Source organism: Gossypium raimondii, chromosome 9 (genome assembly GCF_025698545.1).
Source record: "Gossypium raimondii isolate GPD5lz chromosome 9, ASM2569854v1, whole genome shotgun sequence".
In the NCBI taxonomy this organism is placed as follows: domain Eukaryota; kingdom Viridiplantae; phylum Streptophyta; class Magnoliopsida; order Malvales; family Malvaceae; genus Gossypium; species Gossypium raimondii.
In genome coordinates this window covers 25532868-25558496 of record NC_068573.1, presented here as the reverse complement: position 1 = coordinate 25558496, position 25629 = coordinate 25532868, and the positions used below count along the sequence as shown (strand labels likewise).

General features: G+C 33.2%; 2 protein-coding genes across 2 annotated transcripts in view; one reads left to right on the top strand and one right to left on the bottom strand.

Annotated features, from left to right (window-relative positions):
* LOC105798591 (myosin-8) overlaps positions 1 to 19927 on the top strand; it is a 32335-nt gene extending 12408 nt beyond the window's left edge. The window contains exons 11-37 of the mRNA XM_012628710.2: positions 312 to 369; positions 459 to 560; positions 1490 to 1527; positions 1658 to 1784; positions 2293 to 2463; positions 2555 to 2686; positions 2764 to 2873; positions 3019 to 3079; positions 3297 to 3474; positions 3586 to 3791; positions 4042 to 4161; positions 6487 to 6711; positions 6841 to 6959; positions 7076 to 7190; positions 7297 to 7317; positions 7422 to 7502; positions 7598 to 7774; positions 7966 to 8106; positions 8302 to 8475; positions 8653 to 8787; positions 8877 to 8947; positions 9032 to 9131; positions 9285 to 9341; positions 18908 to 18964; positions 19231 to 19311; positions 19403 to 19485; positions 19562 to 19927. Of these exons, the coding sequence (XP_012484164.2) occupies positions 312 to 369; positions 459 to 560; positions 1490 to 1527; positions 1658 to 1784; positions 2293 to 2463; positions 2555 to 2686; positions 2764 to 2873; positions 3019 to 3079; positions 3297 to 3474; positions 3586 to 3791; positions 4042 to 4161; positions 6487 to 6711; positions 6841 to 6959; positions 7076 to 7190; positions 7297 to 7317; positions 7422 to 7502; positions 7598 to 7774; positions 7966 to 8106; positions 8302 to 8475; positions 8653 to 8787; positions 8877 to 8947; positions 9032 to 9131; positions 9285 to 9341; positions 18908 to 18964; positions 19231 to 19311; positions 19403 to 19485; positions 19562 to 19679 (3058 nt within the window). The 3' untranslated portion in view covers positions 19680 to 19927. The remainder of the gene's footprint in view (positions 1 to 311; positions 370 to 458; positions 561 to 1489; positions 1528 to 1657; positions 1785 to 2292; positions 2464 to 2554; positions 2687 to 2763; positions 2874 to 3018; positions 3080 to 3296; positions 3475 to 3585; positions 3792 to 4041; positions 4162 to 6486; positions 6712 to 6840; positions 6960 to 7075; positions 7191 to 7296; positions 7318 to 7421; positions 7503 to 7597; positions 7775 to 7965; positions 8107 to 8301; positions 8476 to 8652; positions 8788 to 8876; positions 8948 to 9031; positions 9132 to 9284; positions 9342 to 18907; positions 18965 to 19230; positions 19312 to 19402; positions 19486 to 19561) is intronic.
* A 1548-nt stretch (positions 19928 to 21475) lies between these two features.
* Positions 21476 to 23322, bottom strand: LOC105798593 (persulfide dioxygenase ETHE1 homolog, mitochondrial; the record flags this gene model as incomplete). The annotated part of the gene is given in 8 exon segments (XM_012628716.2): positions 21476 to 21651; positions 21772 to 21796; positions 22205 to 22258; positions 22338 to 22397; positions 22503 to 22531; positions 22534 to 22543; positions 23177 to 23223; positions 23226 to 23322. Coding segments are annotated over 8 exon segments (498 nt in total), but the record flags the coding sequence as incomplete, so codon positions are not given.
* Between the last annotated feature and the right edge of the window lie 2307 nt (positions 23323 to 25629).

The window sequence follows — 25629 nt, the reverse complement described above, 5'->3', positions numbered from 1 at the left end:
TTGTTTTCATCATTTACAAACATCAATTTCTTTCATGGCATCCCCTTGCTTTTTTCATGATTGGGATGTCTAGATAGGGAAATTTAGTATTTTAAGTCTATCAGATTTTAAAAATTTCCTTAACGATTATGCAGGGTCTATATTGTTGATTAACTTTGTGGGTATTACTATTGCTCTTTCTTTGCTAGTTTGGGTTCATCCTTCCTGCACATTGTGTCTGTTATTCAAGTTTTACAGTGTGCAGAACTATAGACAATGTTCCTTTGTCTGGTTCTGTAAATACCTACATGATTCATTTTCATTGTACGCAGTTTTGAGCAATTTTGCATCAATTTGACGAATGAAAAGCTGCAACAGCATTTTAATCAGGTTTATACATTACATTGATGCTACTGTCTTTAGGTAATTTTCAGCTTTTAAAGCAATGCTTAAAATGACCAATGCCGTCATTTTTCCAGCATGTTTTTAAGATGGAGCAGGAGGAATATAAAAAGGAACAAATTGACTGGAGTTATATAGAGTTTGTTGATAATCAAGATATTCTTGATCTTGTTGAAAAGGTACAACATCAGTCCTTTTCCATTTTGTCATTTTTATGCCAGTGTCTTATTTGCAATATGCAATTTATGCGAAAAACTCTGCATATATATATAATACACATATATGCCTTGAATGTGTGTGTGTTGGGGTGGTGGGTGGGGGTAGTTTTTCTAAAATTCATATGGATATGTAAACCTTTTAAAGAAGTATGAGGAACTTTAAATGATGCTATCTGATGACTAAGATTATAACTTGGGTGATGGTGGTTTTATTTATTGGATGCTAAAATCATGAAAGATTATTGTCTGCTTATGTTAATGAGAATCTTTTAGAAAATTTATGTTACAATTGTAAATGCAAGTGACAGTGTTAAAGAAATATGATTTGTTGAATGCAGCAAGATATTTACACCTGAGAAAAAGCCTACTTCTATTCTGTAGGAGACTTATTTCTACAAAACACTAACAAACGACAAAATTTAAAAAAAACGACAACAACAGCAAATTCAAAATAAATGATAACACCAGCAAAATTTAAAATAAAGGATACACTTGAAAATTTAAACACATGCTTAATAACAAGCTAATGTCATGAAAATTTCAAGGGAAACTCCCTTTTGGTTTCAATTCTTCCCATAGCACTGTGATTTAAACACTTGCTTAATAACTACTAATGAATAAGTACTGTTCTCATAGGGTTTAAGCTGTTAGTTTTACATGAGAAAGTTATGAAAATACCCTTAACTGTAAACAAATAAGATGTGACTTTTCTTTTGGTCAGATTAACAGTCTAACATCTTTTCGGAATATATCTTAATCACATGGTGCTAATTGGAAAAAAAAGTGTTATGTGGGAGAAGTTGAAACTGTAGGGGGTTGGTGGAATTAATCCATATTTTAGTACTCTATTGGATAGTTTTATCTTATAATGTTTACTTTTCTGCTTGCAGAAACCTGGTGGCATCATTGCTCTTCTTGACGAGGCTTGGTAGGTATCAGATACATAACAATGTTAAACCACCATTTCCATTTTAAGAAATTTGGTTTATCTAATTTTGATTTTCTTTTGATTTTATAACCTTTGAAATTGTGACAATAACTCTTGTTATTTTTCATAGTATGTTTCCTCGATCAACGCATGAGACATTTGCGGAAAAACTCTATCAGACTTTTAAGGACCATAAACGCTTCGTTAAGCCTAAGTTGTCACGCACTGACTTCACCATTTGCCATTATGCTGGTGATGTAAGTATCTTTATGCTGTGGCATCCTTATGAATCACATCAAAGAGGCACTTAATGTTAAGCTAAAAGATAAGGCTGTTGGGAATATCTATTTTGCTCTACTAAATTTATATTATCTAGTGATTTTTTCCGCTTATGACACCTTATACCCGTTGACATGATGATCTCCAGCTTGGAAAAGACAAGTTAAACTTGACTAACAAGCACTGCCTAAACTGGTCAAGATTAATGGACAAATCCAATTAGCTAATTCTACTCAAACTTCAATTAACAATCCATTTTAGCAAATGCTGAATCTCCTAAAAAGCTTCGATTCGAAAAATTAAATAACATAAACCGGTAGCATTATTTTGTACCGCAAGTAATTCAACCGACAATATTTGATATTATATAAATGTAAAGTGGTCTCAATATTAGCTAGAAATGTTATAGTATCAGATATCATTCTGTAATCTACTTATGAAATAGACAATTCTTGAGCATTTACTATGAAGTGATTTTTGCTACAGGTGACTTACCAAACCGAGCTATTCCTGGAGAAGAACAAAGATTTAGTTGTTCCAGAGCATCAGGCTCTCTTGAATGCTTCCAAATGCTCTTTTGTTTCAAGCTTGTTTCCTCCTTTACCTGAGGAAACTTCCAAATCATCAAAATTTTCCTCAATAGCTACTGGCTTCAAGGTCTGTCACTGCTCCAGTGTCTAAATCAAAGGCAAATTATATACATCATTTGTTTTATTTGATTTTCACTTATACTATCTATTTTACACAGCAACAACTCCAATCTTTACTTGAGACTTTGAATGCCACTGAACCACACTATGTACGTTGTATAAAGCCAAATAATGCTCTTAAGCCAGGAATATTTGAAAATAATAATATACTACAACAACTTCGTTGTGGGGTGAGTTTTCATGTTTTGGTCAATCCTTGCTTTGAGCAGCCTGTTTGTATGATGGTTTGGCACATATTTTATTCCAGGGAGTGATGGAAGCAATTAGAATTAGCACTGCTGGATTTCCCTCTCGAAAGTTGTTTCGTGAATTTATAAATCGGTTTTCCATATTGGCTCCAGAGGTTCTCAATGGGAGGTAACTTTTCCAAGATTTTCTTTTGTAGTTCAAAATTATTACTTCTGTTTTGGTGTATCTTTTATTATTTAGAATTATGTTACCAGAATCCTAAGTTACCTATGAGGTGCATTACTCTCTTTATTTGTTGCTTATTTTGTGGTAGCTATAATGATGTTGCTGCTAGCAAGAGGATTCTGGAAAAGAGTAACCTCAGTGGTTATCAGGTACTTCTTGCATTTATAGATTTTCATAAAATAGCTTTGGAAAAGTTATTGTCATTCCATTTGTTTCTTTAGTAGTTCTTGAATATCATGCATGTCACATCTCTTGTTGGCTGGTTAATCATATCAGTTTTTGCATATATTGCATTTTGCTATTATTGCTTCTGCTATGCTCTTCCACCGCTTAATACTATGGCTTACAGGTTTGCTGCCGTTGCAGGTTGGTAAAACAAAAGTTTTTCTGAGGGCGGGTCAGATGGCTGAACTAGATGCACGTCGAGGTGCGGTTTTAGGAGTATCAGCAATTGTTATACAGAGAAAAGTCCGTGCATATTTGAGTCGCAGACACTTTAACTTGTTGCGGTTATCTTCCATAAAACTTCAAGCCTTCTGTAGAGGTAATAAGCATTTCATATTGTGCATTTGTGATAGTATCATTAGTTATAATTGCTGCCCTGTATCCAGTGACTTATTTATTTTCCCTGTTATTTTCTATAACCTGGTTGCAGGACAAGCGGTACGCCATCAGTATGCTAGGATGAGAAGAGCAGCTGCTTGTCTGAATATTCAAAAACATTCACGCAAGTTTCTTGCTAGGAAAGCATACAAGAATTTGTACTTCTCATCTGTTACCATCCAAGCGGGTATCCGTGGGATGATTGCTCGTGATAAACTTCTATTGAGGAAGCAGATGAGAGCTGTAACAGTAATTCAGGTAAAGATAAAATTTCTTTCAATTAATGAAATACTAATAGCTCAGATTTTACTCATTCTTTCTAAGAAATCTGATTTCTCTTCAATGAAGTGTTATCTTAGTTGTGTTGCAATAAATATTGACGCTGGTTAGTTCAACAAAAGAAATACTAATGCTGTTTTTTGTTTCTGCAATGTCTGGTTTCTACTTTTGTTATAGTTGTATATCATTATCAACATACTGATATAATTTGATTTCATGTCTGTAACAGAGTCAATGTCGCCGATTCTTAGCCAGCCATCATTACTTGAGGTTAAAGAAAGCAGCAATCACCACACAATGTGCTTGGAGAGGAAAACTTGCACGTAGAGAATTACGGAATATAAGAATGGTGATTTTTCATTTCTCTATTCTTGAATTAGTTTAACCTCATGATGTCTTGCATGGGAATTTTCTCAATTTTTGCTTCAACAAGTTCTCAATAAATGATAGCTTTGACTAATGTACTCCATTGCCATGTCAATACTAATGTTATTTTATGCTTTCTAACTTCAATGAGGAAAAATGATACATATTTATAGTATACATCTTAGGCTAAGTTAGTGAAGCAAACTACCCCATCTTCTATGTTTTCTTTGATAAAATGGTGATCTATCTCGACATGCTTTGTTCGGTCATGATGAACTGGATTATATGCAATACTTACAGCTGCCTTTCCTTCCATTAACCTCTTTAACCAAATCAGCTCACAAGTCCCTGCGCAAAGGCTCTAAATTCAGCCTCGACGCTACTGTGAGTTGCAACCAGTTGCTTCTCCAAGTAACCAAATTCCACCAAAGCATTGTGAAATAATCTGATGTGGACCTCATACTTTCAATTGAACCTGCCCAATTTGCATCAGTGAGTGCCTCCACACTTGACTCCTCATTTTTCTTAAAGAAAAGCCTTTACCTGGAGTAAATTTTAGATACCGTATGATTTGATTGACTACTTCAAGATGCTCTTCGCATGGAGAATGCATGTATTGGCTGACTACACTTGCAGCAAATGTGATATCTGGCCTGGTGTGTGATAAATAAATCATTATTCCCACTAGAGGTTGATATCTCCCATATCTACTGGAATTCCATTGCTTGCTTCTCCAAGCTTCATATTCACAACTATGGGTGTCTTAGCTGGCTCGCAACCAAGCATTCCAGTTTCCTTAAAAGATCCAAAGTATAATTTCTTTGAGAGATAAAAATATCACTATTGCTTCTTGCCACTTCCATTCCTAAAAGGTATCTTAATACCCAAGGTCTTTGATTTCAATTTCACTTCTAAGAGGCTTTCTTAGCCTCTCTGTTTCCGTTTTCGTTCCTAACATCACACCTTTCTAGCTTTCTAACTTCTACATATCATTGGACATGTCCTATATCTCCTTTGCTGTCTTGTAGAATACATAAGTGTGGCCAATCTTGGGTTCCATGGAATTAATTAACCATGATGTGACCATTGACTTCTTTGATTCCCAAGTTGAGTAACCTACTTCTCCTTCATTTGGTTTTACCTTTTCATCTTGCAAGTAATCAAATTTTCCTTTGCCTCGAATTATGAACTTAACTAATTGAGACCATTCAAGAAAATTGGTTTATTATGTTTGTGTTGGGTTTTTTAAAGAGAATGAGTTTCCCCACCTATGGGAATTACAGATGAAGACATACTTTGCATCAAATGAACTTGTTTACAGTACTAACAACTAAATCTAGACATGCATGTGACAAGTAATTAACTTCTGAAAAAGTCTTTGAACTTGATCTTTATTCAGTACTTCCTCATTCTTGACCGGTTCTTGTTGCAGATTAGGTTCAATAGGCATCTCAGCAGCTTTACACCCTAAAAAAACCTGTTTCACCAAGGACATACTTTCCCTTGGAAACAAAAATACAGAAAATACTTCAAAGCACCTAGGTCTTTGATTTCAAAGGCATTAGCTGATACCTTATTTAATCCTTCAACACCATAATCTCCTATCACAATTATGTCGTCCGCATAGATTATTAGATTAGCAACTTTACCTTCATTTGAGTGCTTATAAAACACGGTGTGATCAGTTTTGACTCTTAGAACACCCAGGAATCTTCACAGTTCTCCCAAAACATTTAAATCTAGTTCTAAGAGATTGTCTCAAGCCATAAAAAGATTTTTTTTAATCTACACACATTTTAACTATAAAAGTTACCTTCAAAACCAGGTGGTCTATCCATAAACACTTCTTCTAGATCACCATTTAATAATGCATTCTTTACATCTAATTGGTGTAATGGCCAGCTTGAATTCACAACTTGTGAGGGTAATACACGGATGTAGTTAACCTTAGCCACTGCAGGCAATGTTTATTGGTAATCAGTTCCATGGTTTTTTGTGAACCCTTTTGTAACAAGTCTTGCCTTGTACCTCACGACTGACTACACTCTCACTATCCTTGCATTTAATAGTAAATACCCACTTACATCCCCCGGTCTTGTTGTCTCTTGGTAAGTCAACTATCTCTGAAGTGCAGCTCTTTTTCAGTGCATTCATCTCCTCTAAAACTGCTTCCATTCTGGATGATCAAGAGCTTCCTTTATAGGTGTTGATTGTTTTCACCTGTTTGATGTGATGTTCTCATAGGTTCACTCATAAGGTGATAGTCTGTGCATGATTGTTGCAGTTGATTCTCCTTGCTTGTCTGCAGGCTGCCAAGGAAACTGGTGCCCTCCTAGAAGCCAACACTAAGCTGGAAAAGCAAGTTGAAGAACTTACATGGGAGTTGAAGAAGATGCAACGTGAAAAAGAGTTGCTAATGAAGGAAGGCGGAGGCACAAAGAACATTGCTGGACAAGTTCCTATAATTAAGGAGGTCCCAGTAATTGATAATGAATTTATGGTTAAGCTTACTGCTGAAAATGAACAGCTTAAGGTATTGTTAGATGGTTATTAATTCTGAATAGGACCTTACTTGGACAGAAGGCTTGCTTAAGGTCATTTTAAATTTAGTGATATTTCATTTATGTTTCTTGAAAAAAATTTCGCCAAAATGCCATTTCAGGCTCTGGTAACTTCATTAGAAAAGAAAATTGAAGAAACAAACAAGCTTAGTGAAGAGCGGCTAAAGCAGGCTTCGGAGGCTGAGATGAAGATAATTGAGCTGAAAACTGCAATGCAAAGGTTTTATCCCTATTTTATGTTGTGGTAATAGATGTTTGATGTTTATGATAGTATGACTGTTTAGTCAATTGAATTGTTCCTTTTCTTCCATTCAAATAATTATCTATATTTAACAGGTTAGAAGAAAAGATCTCAGACATGGAAACTGAGGACAAGATTTTGAGACAGAAAGCATTGCTGAGTGCACCTAGTAGGAAAATGTCACCAGAATCGTCATTTGCGTCATCTACAGTAAGCTATGTTTAAACATGTTCTTATCTTTCTTCAGTTGGTTTGTTGGTTGTGATTACTTTCATTTTCCTTATTTTTCATTGTTGGTCTTTTTTTCACATTGCAGCCTTTGCAAAATGGTAATCATGTAAGTGAAGAATGAAGAGACTCTATGATTAGCTTTTAACTTCAGTGTATCAGTTATATCAGCATCGTTGGTTTGAACCTGAGATAGAAAGCTCTTTTTGACAGGCTCAATTGAATTCTGGTCCATCAAAAAGGTTTGGTAGAGAAGATAGCAGAATGAGGAGATCTAAGATTGAATTGCCACAAGTATGAACTCAAATGATATGGATTTCTACTTTTGCATTTTTTTCAACTTGTATTGGATCAAAGTTTTTTGGGATTAATTTTTGTCGTATGCCTAGGCTCAAGAGGGTGTTGATTCTCTAATAAAATGTACCACACAGAATCTTGGATTCAGCCAAGAAAAGCCTGTTGCAGCATTTACAATATACAAATGCCTTGTTCACTGGAGAACATTAGAAGCTGAAAGGACAAGTGCATTTGATAATCTTATTCAGATGATTGGCTCTTCACTAGAGGTAACTTATTTATCACACAAAGCCCATCTTTTTCATCAATATTAACTACCATTTTCTTGCTGATACCTATGATATCACTGTACTATAGTCGTATTCAGAGACTGGGAATGAATGTTGAATTACTCTTTTTGCTAGGGACTTAGATAAATAAATCAAATATGACATTCATGATCTGGTTTGATGTTCTGCAGAAACAAGATGACAATGATCACATGGCTTATTGGCTGTCGAACACATCTGCTTTGTTGTTTTTGCTTCAAAGTAGTTTGAAATCCTCTGCTGCAGCACAGAAGCCTCCTGCTCCAACATCATTTTTTTCAAGGATGACCCAAGTACTCGGATAATTCACTTACAATGTCTGTTAATTGTTTGCATGATATTTCTGAACACTTGTTGAAAAGATCCCAGAAGAGGAAAGAAAGAAAAAATCTACTTCATATTTCAAAATCCTTTGGATATTTTATTTTGTGAATGTAGTGTTGAATGATTCTAGGAAAATTTTCTGATAAGGTGTTGTTCCTTTTCAGAGTTTTCGTTCATCTTCTGCAAATCTAGCAGTTGGTGTAGTACGCCAGGTTGAGGCCAAGTATCCAGCTCTACTTTTCAAGCAGCAGCTCACAGCATGTGTAGAAAAAATCTATGGAATCATTAGAGACAACTTGAAAAAGGACTTGTCATTGCTTCTTTCTTGTTGCATCCAGGTATAAGGAGCCATGCAGAATCTCTCCATTGATTTATTTGATTTACTTTCAAACTTCTGTTAATTTCTATATACATGAGAAACCATTGTGAGGCTTATTTTTTAAATCATCTCCCCAGCTTCTATAGTGCTCTATGTTTGAACTTTTAGAATGTTAATGCATTACCGTACATGTCAGGTACCTAGGGCATCAAAGGGAACTGCTTTTAAGACGTTCGAAGAGTCAGAAGAAGTCGATAGCTCTCCCGCTTGTCATTGGCAAAGAATTATTGAATCCCTGAACAAGCATCTGAGCACATTAAAAGAAAATTTTGTATGTAACTTGTTGTCTTAATGATATTAAAGTGGAGTAGTGCCATCATTTTAATGAACCTTGAACTTATGGTTACAGATTCTTTTCAGGTGCCCCCAACACTTATTCAGAAGATTTTCATTCAAATATTTGCATATATAAATATACAGCTCTTTAATAGGTATATCACTATTTTATCTTTCTATTCCTAACATAATATTAAGAATATATTACAAAAAATGAAAGTTAATATTTTCTGCTACAGCTTTCTTGTTCGTAGAGAGTGCTGCACATTTAGCAATGGGCAGTATGTGAAGTATGGCTTAGCTGAACTGGAACTATGGTGTGCCCAAGTGACAGAAGAGGTAATTTCTTTAATTCACTAAAGCTGTTGTTGGTCGCATTGTCACATTCAATGAAAAGTTTTCCTTTTCTTATTTTAGTTTTAGGCTTGTATCACCTTATTGAATTTCAATTCCTTGTTAAAAATTGGTGTTTGATGATTCCTCTAATTACAGTATGCAGGATCATCATGGGGTGAACTCAAACACACAAGGCAAGCTGTTGCTTTCTTGGTATGTTTCTTCTATTCATTTACTAGGTTAGAATTTGTGGAGTTACTAATTTATACTCTTGTGGTCTAATGTAGTACTTGTATTATGGCCCAAACCCTAGAAAGAGAAACACCATTTGTAACACCCCTAACCCCTTATCCATCGCTGGATTAGGGTTACGAAGTATTACCGTACAAAAGAAGTTATTTAAACTTAACTTCATTCCATAACATAAACAAATCATAAACCAATCATATGCATACTTATCGTCCCTAAATTGAGCCCTCGAGGTCCTAAAAATACCTTATAAATGATTCGTGACCAATTTTAAATCATTTGGAAAGTCTAAGAAAAAATCACAAAACTATGGAAACAGGGGTCACACAGCAGTGTGGCTCACACAGCTGAGACACATGCTCGTGTGCCAGGCCGTGTAACTCACTGACTTGCAACTTAAGAAATCATCAGATGACACACGCCCGTGTCTCAGGTTGTTTGAACCTAAATTTACCTAAAATCAATCCCTTTCCAACACCATTTCATGCATAAACGTTTGGATCATATGTGCACACTTTCAAGGCACCAAAATCCTACCTAAACATATATATTTATATGTCATTTCAGGACCCTAATTCAACTAACCAATATGTCATTCAAAGGTAACTCAACAGCATTCAATAACTTTTACCTAAACATATCAATTTTACCACATTTCAATAATCAATTACTAGTTAAATATTTTCCAAAACATGCCATAACTTTACCATAATCATACCAATTCAAAACATACCATAGAAGTCATTCAAAACATGCATCATAAGATAACCAAAATGACAACTTATACATTCAAAAACTTATACATGCCAAATCACCAACTAAACATTTAACAAAATGCCATTACAATTCACCTTATACATGTCATTATAAACCTTGGCCAAAACATTCAAAAACTACCGATATATTTGCTAGATAGTGTAATAGATATCCGACTAGCTTTTAACCAATTCGAACTTTCGATAATCTATAAAATATAGGAAAGAAACTATATAAGCAATTAATGCTTAGAAAGCTCGTATAAATTAAAACATAAGCATACTATAACTCAAATCATAAGCTTGTCGTAAGCTTATACATCACAATCAATACACAAGTTAGCACACTTGCACATAAATCAAATGAACCAACAATAATATAAGTCATTTTCCATATAGAATACATCAATTAGTTCATGCATTCTTTTCATAAGGTCATGCTTGCTTCCATTTGAATACTTACCATTTCAATAAATTTTCTTGCTCATTGAAATATCTAGGATATCATCGGATACTCGAGAAAGCTCATACGAAATGTGCCCTTACATATATAACCGTAATTTTTCCTTTACATTATTGTTCACACGAGTTGTGAAATGGGTCTGCTCATACGAGCTGTGGGTCGGAATGTAAGCTACATGAAATCTCTAATGATATATCATTTGTATCCTACAAATTCCTAAGGTTCAATCGGGAGTCGCTAACCGTCATAGTATTGATTTGTTTATACATCGATCAATTCACATTATAAATAAAATAATAACTTACAATTTAAATAACATTAATACAATAACTATTTGTACGAATTTACTTTGACGACTAGGGGCGTAGAAGTTAAATCAAGCTAATCCGAAGCTTTTGCTTTGCCTTGATCTAGGTTCTTACGTGACTTATCTTGATCTAGATAAGTAATTTCAATCAATTTAGTACTTCTAATATTCAATTTCATCCATAACTTATGTTTATGCAAAATTATCAATTTGTTTCTAATATTTTAACTTTTTACAATTTAATCCTTAAGTTCATATATTGTAATTTAACCATTTTAACTTAAATCCAATTTAACCACATATACAAGGGACCTTGAAACAACTTATAATTATCATCATTTCACAATAAAACCTATAGTTTCACATTTTAACAAGTTTATCCTTAATTGTCATTTTCATCAAAATTCACTTAACGATTTTTTTTTTTTCAATAAGGATGCATAAACTATAATTTAACATCAAAATTTACTCAAAAACATTCATGACATAAACCTCAACCTTTAACAGTTTTACAAATTAACTCCCAGGTTAGCTAAATTTAGCTATAACGAACTCAAAAACATAAAAATCATTAAAAACAAAATGAAAAACACATACCATGCACTATAAGGAAGCTTGCTGAACCAAGCACTCATTCATGGAGGTTTCATTCTCTCAAAATCAGTTTAGGTTTATGAAAATAAAAGATGATACCTATTTTCTTTTCTTTTGTTTTAACTTTAATTACTTAAAAACTAACAAAATTTTAATAAAATCATGCCATGTACATCCACTAATTCATTAAATGGTTTATTTACCATTTAAGTCATTTAGTTTAAGATTTCATAGCCTTTAGATCCCTTTAGCTAATAGAGCTCAACTTTTATCCATTTTACGATTTTGTCCTTTTATATAATTAACCATAAACATCAAAATTTCTTAACGAAATTTTAACACGACCTAATATATTCCCGTAAACATTAAAATAATAAAATAATAATTTACTCGTCAAAATTGTGGTTCCGAAGCTATTGCTTTTTCACTAAAAATGGGTTGTTACACCATTAATTTTGATTCTTTAATTAAGGTTTAAATTGTGATTTTATTTCTTTCCTTCAGTTTGCCTCAGTTAATTTATTTCCTTTCTATTCATGTAATAAGATCAACCCTTATTTAAAGGGACATATGGCATAAGAAGCCTGAAAGAGATCTAAATCTTTCTCTAATGACTTTTAAAGTTTCAGTCTCCCTTTGATAAGTTGAACTATCAACCACTATTAACCACAATAGGTCGTAACAATTTGGCATCAAAGCCAATAATCCTCTGTAATGTCAGAACAATGGCCGGAGAGTGGTGGGGAGAAATACACAAGGAGCTCAAGCATACGCAAGTGATGATAGACAGATGTTTGATTGTACGTTGCGGAATGTTGATGAAATTATTGCTGAAATGAAAATCAAGTGTTCAATCAAATGCGTAAGGAATAGATAAAATGATTGCCAATAAAAACGTTTGTAACTCTATGGTAGAATATGAAGGTGGACTCTATAACTAAACAAAAAAATAAACAATTATAGTCTCTACCTATATCTCTTTCTTATCCTATGCATCAAACACTCCTAAACTCATCTAGACAAAAGCGATGGCAATCATAATCAAGTTTACTTCCTTGTCTTATTAACCTCTTTTAAATTCATATCCAAAAACCATCCTTTTCTTTAAATATGATCCTATAAACGTCCAAATCTAAAAAGGTTTAATGGGTCTAAACTTGATGAATTACCTAGTGGAAGGGGTATCGGAGATAAAAGGACTCAATTGTTTGTCTTTTATCATCAAGAATACACAGTTTTTATTATCAAAGACATGCTTGGGTTTATGGGAGTTGCTGATAGAGAAAGCATTGCAGGGTTATTTTTTAAAATTTATTAATGTTGGTGAGAAGTTTGAAGTAGGTTATTCATGGGTGCTAATAAATGAGAATGAGTTCGTGGAGGTTCATGACTTTTATCGATTTCGATTGTTGGTAATGGGAAGAAATAATTGTGTGGCAGTGGTAGATTTATCTAATAAAATTGCTTTTGACTCAACTATGGTGATGATTGATAGATTTGTGAGCACTAGACAAATGTCAATCACTCTTGAGCAAGTTACCGTTAGCCAAGTTTATCTTGAGTTTGAGGAAAAGCTCTTTCAATAAAGGAGTACCCAACCCTAAAGGGAGACAGACCATTAATTCCAATTCCCAATTAAGGCTTTGATTGCAATTTAATTTTTTCGTTAGGTTTTTTATTGTGTTTTTTTTAGTTAACTTGTTTCCTTTTTAGAATATGTTTCCTATTTATGTAATAAGGTTGGTCATTATATAAATGGATGTATAGATTAATAAACCCTAAGCAAAATTTCTATAAAAATATCCTAAAGAGATTTAAGTCTCTCTCTAACTAGTCTTAAGGTTCTAATCTCCCTTTAATGAGTTGAACTATCAATCATAAAAGGTTGTAAGAATGTGTCTTTCTCGTTCAATGCTTTTTTTCTTTTCATTTTTTATCTATGATGAAATTAGAGATGAATATTCTAATATATTGAGGAAAACTCACTTAAAAGTATGTTTTTTAGAAATATGTACAACTATATATACATGAAGCATTGAATCAATTAAGGAAAGAATATCTCTAAATAAAATCCCTAAAAATCAGTTGTAATCTCTAAAGTTATGTTATTCAATGCTATCAAGTAATCAAATATTCTCAACATTTCTCCTTAAGTTGGTGTATAAATGTCTCGCATGTCCAACTTGTAAAAAATATTATGATAAGTTTTATAGTTGAGCCCTTTAGTAAAAACATCAACCTACTGTGTTTTGGATGTTAGATAAGATAGACTTAAGCACCACTGGCTACTTTTTCTTTGATAAAATGATGATCTATTTTGATGTGCTTGGTTCTATCGTGCTACACTGGATTTTGAGCTATGCTGGTGGCTGTTTTGTTGTCACAGTACAAAGCTGATCCATTTTCATTCAACAACTTTAGCTCTTTCAATACCTTTTACAGCCATAAAAGCTCACAAACACCTTGAGCCATGGCCCTATATTTAGCTTATACACTTGATCGAGTCACAACACTTTGTTTATTTCTCCTCCAAGTGACTAAGTTTCCTCCCACAATAGTACAATAACCCGTTGTAGACCTTCTATCATCAAGAGAGAGAGCCCAATTTGCATCTGTAAATACTTCTATTTTGAGATAACTATTTTTAGAGAAGAGAATACCTTTTCCCGACCTGTATATGGGTTTCACAGGATCATGCATAAATTGACTTATCAAATTAATCGCATAGGCTATATCAGGTCAAGTATGAGTAAGATAAATCAATCGTTCGATGAGTCTTTGATATTTCCCTTTATCCACCATTTCACCAATTCTTGCTTGTAACTTGTGGTTACTCTCAATAGGTGATTTTGCTGGTTTGCAACTTAACATGCCAGTTTCTGTCAGAAGATCTAAGACATATTTTCTTTGGGAAATAAGGATTCTCCCTTTCTATGTAGCCACTTCTATTCCGAGGAAATATTGTAACTTTCCCATTTATTTGGTTTCGAATTTTTGAACCAATTGTTTCTTTAGTTGGTTCATTTCTTCCTTGTTATCTCCTGTCATAATTATGTCATCAACATAAACTATAAGGAGAGTAATCTTACCCTTATGATGTTTTATAAAGAGGGTATGATCAACATTACTTTATCGATAGCCAAACGACACTATGACCTTACTAAATTTGTTAAACCAAGCTCAGGGAGATTACTTTAGTCCATATAGGGCCTTTTTCAGTCTACATAGCTTGAGTATCTTTATCCTCGAATCTTGAAGTAACTTTCATATACACTTCTTCTTTGATGTCTTCATGTAAGAAGGCATTTTTTACATCAAATTGATGTAAGTCCTAGTCGAGATTTGTTGCATATGATAGAATGATCTTAATCGTGTTCAATTTAGCAACTGGAGCAAATGTTTCTTGATAATCCACTCCATATATCTGAGTGAACCTTTGCGCTACTAATCTGGTTTTGAGTCTTTCAATTGAACCATCAACCTTATACTTGGTAGTAAACACTCATTTGCACCCAACCATTTTCTGCCCCTTAGGAGAATTAACTAGTTCCCACATCTCATTTTTTTGCTAAAACTTGTATTTATTCAATCATAGCCTTTTTTCATCTTGAATCAGTGATAGCTTCTCTCTAATCCTGTGAAACAGACATAAAGAACAAAGGCAGTGCAAAAACTCTATAGGATGGAGATAAGGGATCATTAGAGACAGAGTCAGAGATAGGACGTAAAGTGGAAGTTATAATACTTTTTCGTTGGGCTATTGGTAATTCTAAATCAGTAGCAAACTCAGGTAAAGAAGGCTGACCTGACAGTAGAAAGTCAGGGCATAAAGTAGATTGTATGATGACATCTGTTTTTTTTTTGTTTTTCCTAGTCTATGTTCTTAAATCAGGCCTATCCAACTACCTTCTACTAGTCTTCTCTTGAACCAAGTCTTTGTTGGAATTAAATTCTCCCTCGGAAGGGTAACAGAACAGGGTGTCATCTCTTCATTTTAAATAGTCTTCCATTGAAGAGATGGTTGTGATGAAGAAAAGTAGAGTTCATCCTCACGAAATGTTACATTCATATTTACATACTTTCTAGATGGCGGATGATAACATTTGTAACCCTTTTGTGTGTGAGAGTATCCAATGAAAACATATTTAACTGCTCGAGGATTCAGTTTGCTCCCATGTCGAAAGTGTACGAAGCAAACACAACCAAAGACTTTTGGTGAAACTAGGTAATCCATCTTGCCCTTTAAGGTTTTTATGTAACTTTTAAAATCAAGGATCCGAAGAGGCATTCAATTAACAAGATAAGTAGCAGCCAAAATGGCATCCCCAATAAGGCTTTGGGAAGTTCATAGTGAACATAAGTGATCTAGCAACCTTCAAAAGGTGTCGATTTTTTCTTTCGGCAACACCATTCTGAGCACTTGTACTTGGACAATTGGTTTGATGCAAAATCTGATATGATTTTAAATAATAATTAAAGTTATTCTCGGTTCCATTATCAGTTCACAAAATCTTAACCTTAGCATCAAACTAAGTAGTAATCAATTTATGAAAAGAACGGAAACATAAGAAAACATCACTTTTGGACTTGAATAAAAATACCTATATCATCCGAGTGGAACAGTCAATAAATGTAATAAACCAATGATTACCAGATAAAAAGTAAGGCAAATACGACTCCAAACATTTGAATGAATAATATCAAAAGGAACAATACTTTTATTATTACATAAAGGATAATTGTTTCTTGTATGCTTAGCAAACTTATAGGCATTACAAACTAAAGAGTCTAACTGAGTTATTAAAAACAAAGTAAGAAACATCTTGGTAAAGAACAGTAAATGATGGATGTCCTAACTGCCTATGCCATTGAATTATCTCCTGGTTGACATCTTTATTGTATGAAAATAAGGCTTGAGACATATTGGACGATTGATCCAAAAGATATAAGCTATTACACAATTTACCACTGCCAATTTGTCTTCCCTATCTTGAGGTCCTGAAAGACACATTGATCGGGAAAGAATTCAAGTTTATAATTTAAGGCTTTAGTGATAGTAATAACAGATAAAAGGTTAACTGAGAATTTAGGAACATGAAGGATAAAGGATAAAGTGAGATTTGAAGTACAAACAGCAGAACTTGTTCCAGAGACGGAGGTAAGGGAGCCATCTGCTATTTGCACACTATCTTTAGATGGACAAGTAATATAGTTAAATAAGCTTTTGTTTGACCCTATCATGTCTATTCGCAATGAAATCAATAATTCAAGATTTAGAAGTAGATGAAGCATTTAAAATAGTACTTGATTTCGTATGATTAGACTTGACAATCGAGGTAGAGTCCAATTAAGACAAGATGCGTCAGAGATGTTGAATCTCATTCGAGGTAAAAATCCCAACAGAAGTGGACTTGTCCTTTGTTGTCACAAAGTCTAACAAATTTGCCTGAGGCTGAGAATTACCCCATCATTTTCCACCACGACTTTGAGTGGGGTGACCATGCAACTTCTAGCACAGATATTTAGTGTGCCGAGGCTTACCACAGTAGTTACATGTCAAGTGATCCTTATCAGACTTACCATCCGATGGACCATCCTGGTTAACAATGAGACCAGTTTTCTCAAGAGGTGGATTATAGAGCATAACAACACAACAGCTCTCCTCTTTTTGTATATAGGAGTATGCCTTATGGAGAGAAGGGAATGAAGTTTTGCTAAGAACTTGAACCCAAATCTAACCATACCCAGTATTCAACCCAGCCAAGAAATAAAAAAAAACGTGCTCTTTTTCTACCATCTTTTGAAAATTTTCAACATCATTGGTACAAGACACTTGAAAATCTTGATAATAAACAAGTTCTTGCCACAACCCACTTAATTCAGCAAAATATTGAGAAATTGTTAGCTTCCTATGTTTTGTACCATGGACCTTATTACGAATCTAAAAAAAATTTACGCATCATTCCCAATACAAGAGTAGGTGAGAGCAGCAGCATTTTAATTTTTTTTTTTGCAGTATCAAGCAACAAATAAGTTTGGAAAATATTGGGTTACATAGAGTTGATAAGCCATGCCATAATAAGAAAGTTCATTGAATCTCACTGACTAAATGTTAAATCAGTGAGTTCAGGCTTCGATGTTATACCGGTGATGTATCCCTGCAAGCCATGAGCCTTGATAAACAACAAGTAAGACCTTGACCAAGCAAGGTAATTATATCCATCAAGCTTCATAGGACTAATTTGCAATGAGGGACTATCGGTTGGAATTATGAGCTTCTCGTCCTTAGACATAATGCTAGAAAAATAACAACTAATACTCAAAAAAGCTGCTTGGAAAATTAGGGAAAAAAACACACAAAAAAACACAAAAGAGATCTCAAAAAAAAAAAGCCAAAAAACACCTCCACTTAGAGGAGAATGACTGGAAGGGAGTAGAGAGCACAGCGTCGGCATCGGAAAAAACACGGAGGCAGCAGGTGAAGGCCACGCGTGGCTCGTGAAACAAAGATGTAGAAGCTTGCGACAGCGCGTGAGGCCTATGCACAGGTCTTCTGGTCACTGGATTCTGGGGTTTTGTCAACGAATGGATTCCGACTCCAATGGTAGGTGCGGTGAGAGAAAAAATAAGACTAGGATGGAAAGTACCAATTTTGTGTTTTCTAGGATTTTTTTGGAACAAAATTTAAAATGAAAAAAAAATCCCAAAAAGTCGGATAAAAAAACTGATATCATTATGAAATTAAAGATGAATACTCTAATGTTTCGAGGAAAAAATCACTCAAAAGTATGTATTTCTTAGAAATATGTACAGCTATATATGCATGAAGTATTGAATCAATTAAAGAAAAATTATCTCTAAATAAAATCCCTAAAAATCAGCTGTATTCTCTAAAGTCATGTGATTCAATACTATCAAATAATCAAAGATTCTCAACAATCTAAATTGTGTGTGCCTGGTAAGCTTGAAACGGATGACGCAGTGCAAGCTATATGCACTACTTTTTTTCTTTCCTCGATAAAAATCATGCTACTTTGTTTTTGTACTATTTAGTCGCAGTTGTGGCTTTTGAAGTGTATACACTGGCCTCGGTCTCTTTTTTATGTTAAAATATACTTTTTAGGGTTGGTATGTTGTGGAATTGAAAACATATGATCTTTTCTTGAATTTCAAGGCTTGATAAACTAGGATCTGCTAACCTTAACTTTTTAGTTCTTTTCTTCAAAGAAATGTGATTTTGTTCTTATCAGTTTTTTTGCAAGGTCTTTATAAATGCTGTCAAATTTTGGTTTTAGCTTGAGTATAAAACAGAATGCAATGAACTAATCACTAATTCTTGCTCTTTGTTTCATGTTTTAGTTATTCTGTTATCTTTCATTTCTCCTTTAAACAACTGTTCTTGTCTTGTCAGGTTTTGCAAGAAAAATCCAGCATAACTTACAATGAAATCACAAATGAACTTTGTCCTGTAAGTCTCTTTTTCTTTCTTCCTTCAACCATCCCTCAGATGATGGGGATGGTGAAAAATATGGTTTCATACAACATACCCATTAGAAAATCAATAAGAAATGTATTTGTGGTATTTGAACATGGTCCTCCTGGAAGTGAAACATGATACAAGCAATCCTTTGCTTTCTGTTTTCACCATGGAAATCCTTTGCTTGTATTATGAAATTCTTCAGAATTTCAAAACTATGTGATTCATATAATGATGAAGCATATGTCCTTCTCCAGGTTCTGAGCGTTCAACAACTTTACCGAATATGTGCACTTTTTAGGGATGACAGCAACAACGCTCCAAGTGTTTCACCAGATGTAAGTCACACCAAAATTAAATGGTAGTACAAAGTTTTATCAACAAAGGGACGACCTTCCTTTTTTTTTTTTTACCTCTTCAATTGTACAGGTAATTTCCAGCATGAAACATCTATTATCAGATGGTTCCGCCGATGATGGTGGCAGTACCTTTCTATTGGAAGATGATATCAGGTAAGAGTTGGAAAACTGAAGTTGCTTTTTAGTTCCTCTAATATTGAAAGGTTAATGGCTTCCTCTTTGAATGTAGCTTTCCATTCTCAGTGGAGGACATTATTGGTTCTATGAGAGTAAAAGAATTCGCCGAGGTAAAACCTGCTGCAGAACTTACTGAGAATCCAGCCTTCCAATTTTTACTACAGGATTAAGCCACAGGTTCTACTATCAATTTCACTTCTTTTTTTTTATACACTATACCCCATTATATACAAGTGTTATCCTACACTACGAGATCCACTACCTCAACTGTAATATAGTTCTTAGACTTCTAACATTTTCATTAGGGTATGTAGGTAGTTATTTGGTAATCTTTTGAGTAGCATCTTTTTGTAGTGAGGTAGGAGATGAAGAAAATTTTCATGTTAGTCTTCTCTTGTAGTAAGAGCTGAAGCTTGTTCGGCCCATTAATTTTCATTTTGTACAAAAACTATCAATTAGCAAAATTATTTATAGTATTTTTTATCTCACAAATACTCGTTGTAGATAGGTGAATAAAATTGAATAATTCAGTTGAATGAAAACAAAGATTTATTTGATTTTGTAACATATACAAAATTTGAAAAATATTTATTTATTTTATAAATAATAATTGTGTATGAATATTTTCATATTTTAAATTTCAAACCTTCTACAAATAATGAAATTAGAATCCCATCCTCCTTGTGCTTAAGTATTAACCATGGGATTGGTGTATATTTTATTTAAATATTTGTTACATTTAATATTTATTCAAATTTAATTTTGATTATTTAATTTAATTAAAGATGGAATCGAAAAATTCCGACTGTTCAGTTTTTTTTTTTGGTAAATACCAACCATTCAATTTTTAATATAATTGTTCTACATTGTAAGCATATGTATATTATTATCCACTATACTATTGATGATATATGACGAAGGATCTTGGATTTGAATATTAAATTAATTGAATGGAAGAAATTTCGAATGGATAAGATCAATTCTTAGTTAGGATTTAAACTATTCTAAAATCTAAGGGCACGTTTGGTTCGCTGTATTGGAATAGAGGCGTAATGGAATAGAGGCGTAATGTAATAGAGGCGTAATGGAATAGATGCGTAATAGCAAATCAATTGTTTGGTTGAATGTAATGGAATAGAGGCGTAATAGTATTCTAATGTTTGGTTGAATGGAATAGAGGTGTAATAGCGTAAGGAAAAAAGTTAAAATGACTAGAATACCCTTAGCAGAAATTTGTTTAGATAAATGATTATTGTTATTGTTATTAAATTTTAATAAGATTATTAATATCAGTAATAAATAATTTAATATAATATATAATACTATAAAATATAATTTTACATAATTATTATTAAATATAATTTAATAAAATATATAATTTAATAAAATTCTTAATATTAAATATATTCTTATATGAATTTACTAAAATCATAATATATAATACTATAAAATATAATTTAAAATAATTATTATTAAATATAATTTAATAAAATATATAATTTAATCTAAAGTTTGAATGTGTATTTACCTAGAAAAATCAATGAACTCTTGTGTAACTATAACCTTAATAATATATGATGTATAATTAATATTTCGTGACTAATTAATAGCATAGAGATAAATATAGTAATGACGAATTTATAGTATACGATTAAAATGCTAATAATTTATAGTATACAATTAAAATATTATAAATAAAATAATACTAAATGATATATAAGATAAATTAACATATAAATAATTCAGATATGTAAAGGATATGGTGAATATGGTTGCTCCAATAATAAAGGATATATAATATATCATGGTGTTGTTTTGTTTAGATAGTTCGGTAACTTAGGAGGGTATGTATGAAGAACACAAGTTGATGCGAGATAGAAAGACGACAATATTACATGATTACAATATGATATAATATATATGTAATTTATGGATTCCTTGCAATCACGTGGCTTCTCTAGCCATTTTATTTAGCATATCCAAGGATATTAAGATCCGTAATTATAATACAACTAAAATCATGCACACTTATGGATGATCCAAAAAAGCCTCGGTTGGCTTTAGGTTCCAAATCTTGGAACCCACAAACCATATTTGTTGGCACTGCAACATCAATCATCTTAGGATATGCCAAGTTAAGATCTGTTGCACCAACAAAAACAGAGGAGAAATTAGAACAGGCGATCCGAAAAAACCCAAGGATGCTTTTTCTTTTCTTTTTTTATAATCTTTATAGACTGGATATATTGAGCATCAACTTACTTTCCATGATGTTTTTGAAAGTCTCCTGCAAAAAGGGTATTCAACAAATAATATAATCAGACATATTGATAGGACAAATTGAAACTAGTATTCTATGATCATAATAAAGAGTAATCTTCAATCAAATGCATGAAGGTATTGAGATGTCATGCTTTTTCATGATTTCCTGTTTTACCATGGCGATGTTCATTGGAATAGTCCCATCCAAGAGAATCAAACCAATGCTCAGCAAGAAATGTTCAATGCATATGTAATTTTAATTACAGAAGTTATATGCAGCTTATATGAGTTCAAGATCATAAAAGACTTCATGGACAAAAGGAAACCCTTTCTTATCACTGAGATGAAAATAGGCACTCTTAATTTTCTATTGTCAAAAGTACTAAGCCATTTTCCAAAGAAAAGAGAAGATGGATGGTTCCAGAAAGAATACCTCATCCTTTATCAAGCGTGGATTATATAGCATCTGCTCTCCTACAGTGGTTACCTATAATCAATGAGGTTTATAAAATCAAGCAATCATTTATATATGCAAGAAATGATAGGAATAAAGTTTTATATCTTACTGAGAATCCTTTGTAGTCATGAGCTGGATATAGCAATGTCTCTTTCGGTAATGTAAAAATCTGGATCCATGAAACAAATAAGTCCATAATTTTTATTCAAATTTTGACAATTACAATAAAATTTTGAGAACTCAAAGAATGGGACCATAAAAGTCCCCGTCTTACTCGTGAATGCACCGACTTGTAGAGTTGTGTGAACTTCCACCCTGCAAAATGCATTAATCAGTGCTAGTCAATGGCTACTGAATGTGGGAGCATTAGAGAAAATTATCTTAAATACTTAAGTATAACAAAATTAGACAATGACATCCAGATGGAAAGAAATTGCCAGCATATAAGACCAGCATTTATGTACTCACGACTGAAAATCCTTTGCAAAAAGTATAGCCCTGATAGTTCAAACTTTTACTTCAAGGATGATTTAATTACTGATTAGTTTACCATGAGGCTTGTGAATGAAAAACACTTTATGTGCAACCACATTAACAAGGTAAGCACCAATAAGTAGAAGACTAGACAAATAGGTAACCAAGAGTTAGATATCTACGTATCGGTCCTATTGTTTGAAATACAAATAGGGCATGCAAATTAAATGCAAAAACAATCAATTATTGGTTCAAGAATCCCTTCCTGGGACAAATATCAGTGGATAAATATACATTCCTAATCCAAACATCACATGGAGACATACAAAAATTTTAAAACGCATAAGAAAAGCCAAGATTAGTTTACATGCTTAACATTTTAATTTAGACTGCTTCTTTTGTATTAATGACATTAATATTAATTCGTTCCATTTTTTTGCGATTAGCTGCAATGACATTTTCAAGAAATTATACCGGAAAATCTGTCCTCCCACATCCCCTTATCAACAGAGCATCTCCGTGAAAGCCATCCTTGGTGAGGTTGATCAGTCCATCTCCGTGACATAGGTAACACAACCCATTGTATGACCAGAGTAGCACAAACCGCAATTATTACCATATTATAGAAGATAGTATCAGAAGAGACCTAATGGTCATCATTCAATAATGCCCGTTAAACCACATTGGAAGTTAGAGTGTAATCAAAACAACAAAACCAAATTACCAATTAAATAACAAAACCATTAGAATGCTGATCATGGTTACCTACACAGTATACTCACATCTCTAACTCTATCTTCTTTTTCATCTTTTAGAATTCATAACGAGCTTTTCTTCAGAAAAAAAAAACAAAAAATTCATAATGAGCCAGCAATACGTAAATCACCGCAACATCATAGCTATATTCTCCCGAATTGTTTAAAAAGATCCATGATGGAAATCTGGCATTAAAACCTTTCCCTTTCGTTAATTCACTACTATTAGCTTCATTAATCAAATCCTATGTACAGTTGATCGATTGAAAGTGTAACATTTCAAAGACGAAATTTAAACACAAAACTGGTTAACATTGAAATTACATGTAAATATAACCTAAAAACCAAAAATTAATCATATTTTCGAGTTCAGTAAAATGGAATGAAATGAAAGGCAAATCCATTTTTCCCCAAAAAACAAAAATAAAGAAACAATATTTCAAGAATGATCATTAAATTCATGGTATATATAAAGAAATTTAATTGAAATCAAAGGAATAGAAGAAGGAAAAGCGTGCTTGGGAACCATTGTCACATCGTATGCATTACTCTGTTATCTCATACGATTCGTAATTGAAGGCCTTGTTGAGGGTTGTGAGGGTTTGTTAAAGGGTTGGTCAGGATAGAAGCATGAAAAGGAGGGAGAAGGTTAGAAGGAAATGGGAAGAAAAATGAAAAAAAGAAGAAGAAGATGTTGCAACGGCTTGGAGGGTAAAAGAGGACCAATTAGGTAATCCTTTCTTTTGGAAGGGATTACAAATCGGCACTGCATAAAGGAAAATGGGGAATCGGTGCGCTGCGTAATAGGCCCGTATTAGGGCAATACAGCCAACCAAACAGGGTAATCAGTGGGGCCACGGATTAGGGGTGTATTGGCTAATCCAATACACCCAACCAAACATGCTCTAAAAGTTTTCAAAAGTTAGTCCATTAATTCAAGAAAAAATTTAAAATAAAATAAGAAAAATACAAGATTAAAGAAAAGATGGATTGATGGAATTGAATTTGTTGATATAGTGTGCTATTCCCTAACTTTTAGAACTAAAGTGGTAAGTTTAGTAAACCCATCATACACACCTCAGAAATATTCCTTAATTTAGCACTTATAAGAGTCCTACTTATTAATAGTTAGTTTCAATTTCAACTATCATATTCCATTCAAGATGATTAAAAACATTTTCAATCATCATCTTAAGTTTATAGTGGCAAATTATCTGATTCACTTGTAAGAGCCCAATACATGGTGCATCAAGATTGAAACTAAGGATATATGAAGCTCAAAGCTCCCATAGGACAAGGACACATACACATACACACTCTCTCATACCTAATACATCATCTTCCCTTTATCTTCTCCCTCGATCCTATCCTTTTTTTCTTTGACTAGCGTCTTCGATGGCTCTCCACCTTGCTTCGAGCTAGGTGAACCACCCATCCTCATCTTTTTTCTCCTCCCAATTGGATTTATCATCAACAATTAGTGCGGTGAATATGGACTCACTCCCGTTGTGATATTTTTTTATGGAAAACCTAGAGGCAAATATCTCTACTGATCAAACTCGAAACCAAGCTCAAAATGTTAATCAAACCCAAACAAACCAAAATCTTAGGACTTATTACTATGACCTTTATAACCATTATGCCCCACCATACCCATATCAATAGAGGTATTATGAAACATACCCTAATCACCAATAGCAAAATCAAACTTACACAACCCAAAACCAGAATGCTAACTCTCAATAATTTTTAGAGCTATAGCGACAATTCTAGAACCTCCAAGTGTAATGCCCCTCGTCTGTCCTGATAGCCAGTACGAACGTGAGACGTTAATGGAACATTTTTAGAGCAAAAGTAATACTTTATTTTCTCTAATACTTTATTTAAGAAAATAAAGTGATAAAACATTTTTTTTGTAAATTTATAGAAAAATATTTAAATTCTATTCAAAATGAGTTTTATGCTTCCAAAACAAAATTTAAAAAAAAATCTTATCGTGCTAATTAATACAAAAGAATTAGGTAATCTATAAAATATAGGAAAGTTACTTAATTTTTTAAAGGTTACTTAATAACCTTAAATCTTTAAGGAATTTATAAGAAATTAAGTATAACCAAAAAGAATAACAATATGTTAAGTTGCAGCCCAAGCAGCAACAGCTCTCGCCTAGGC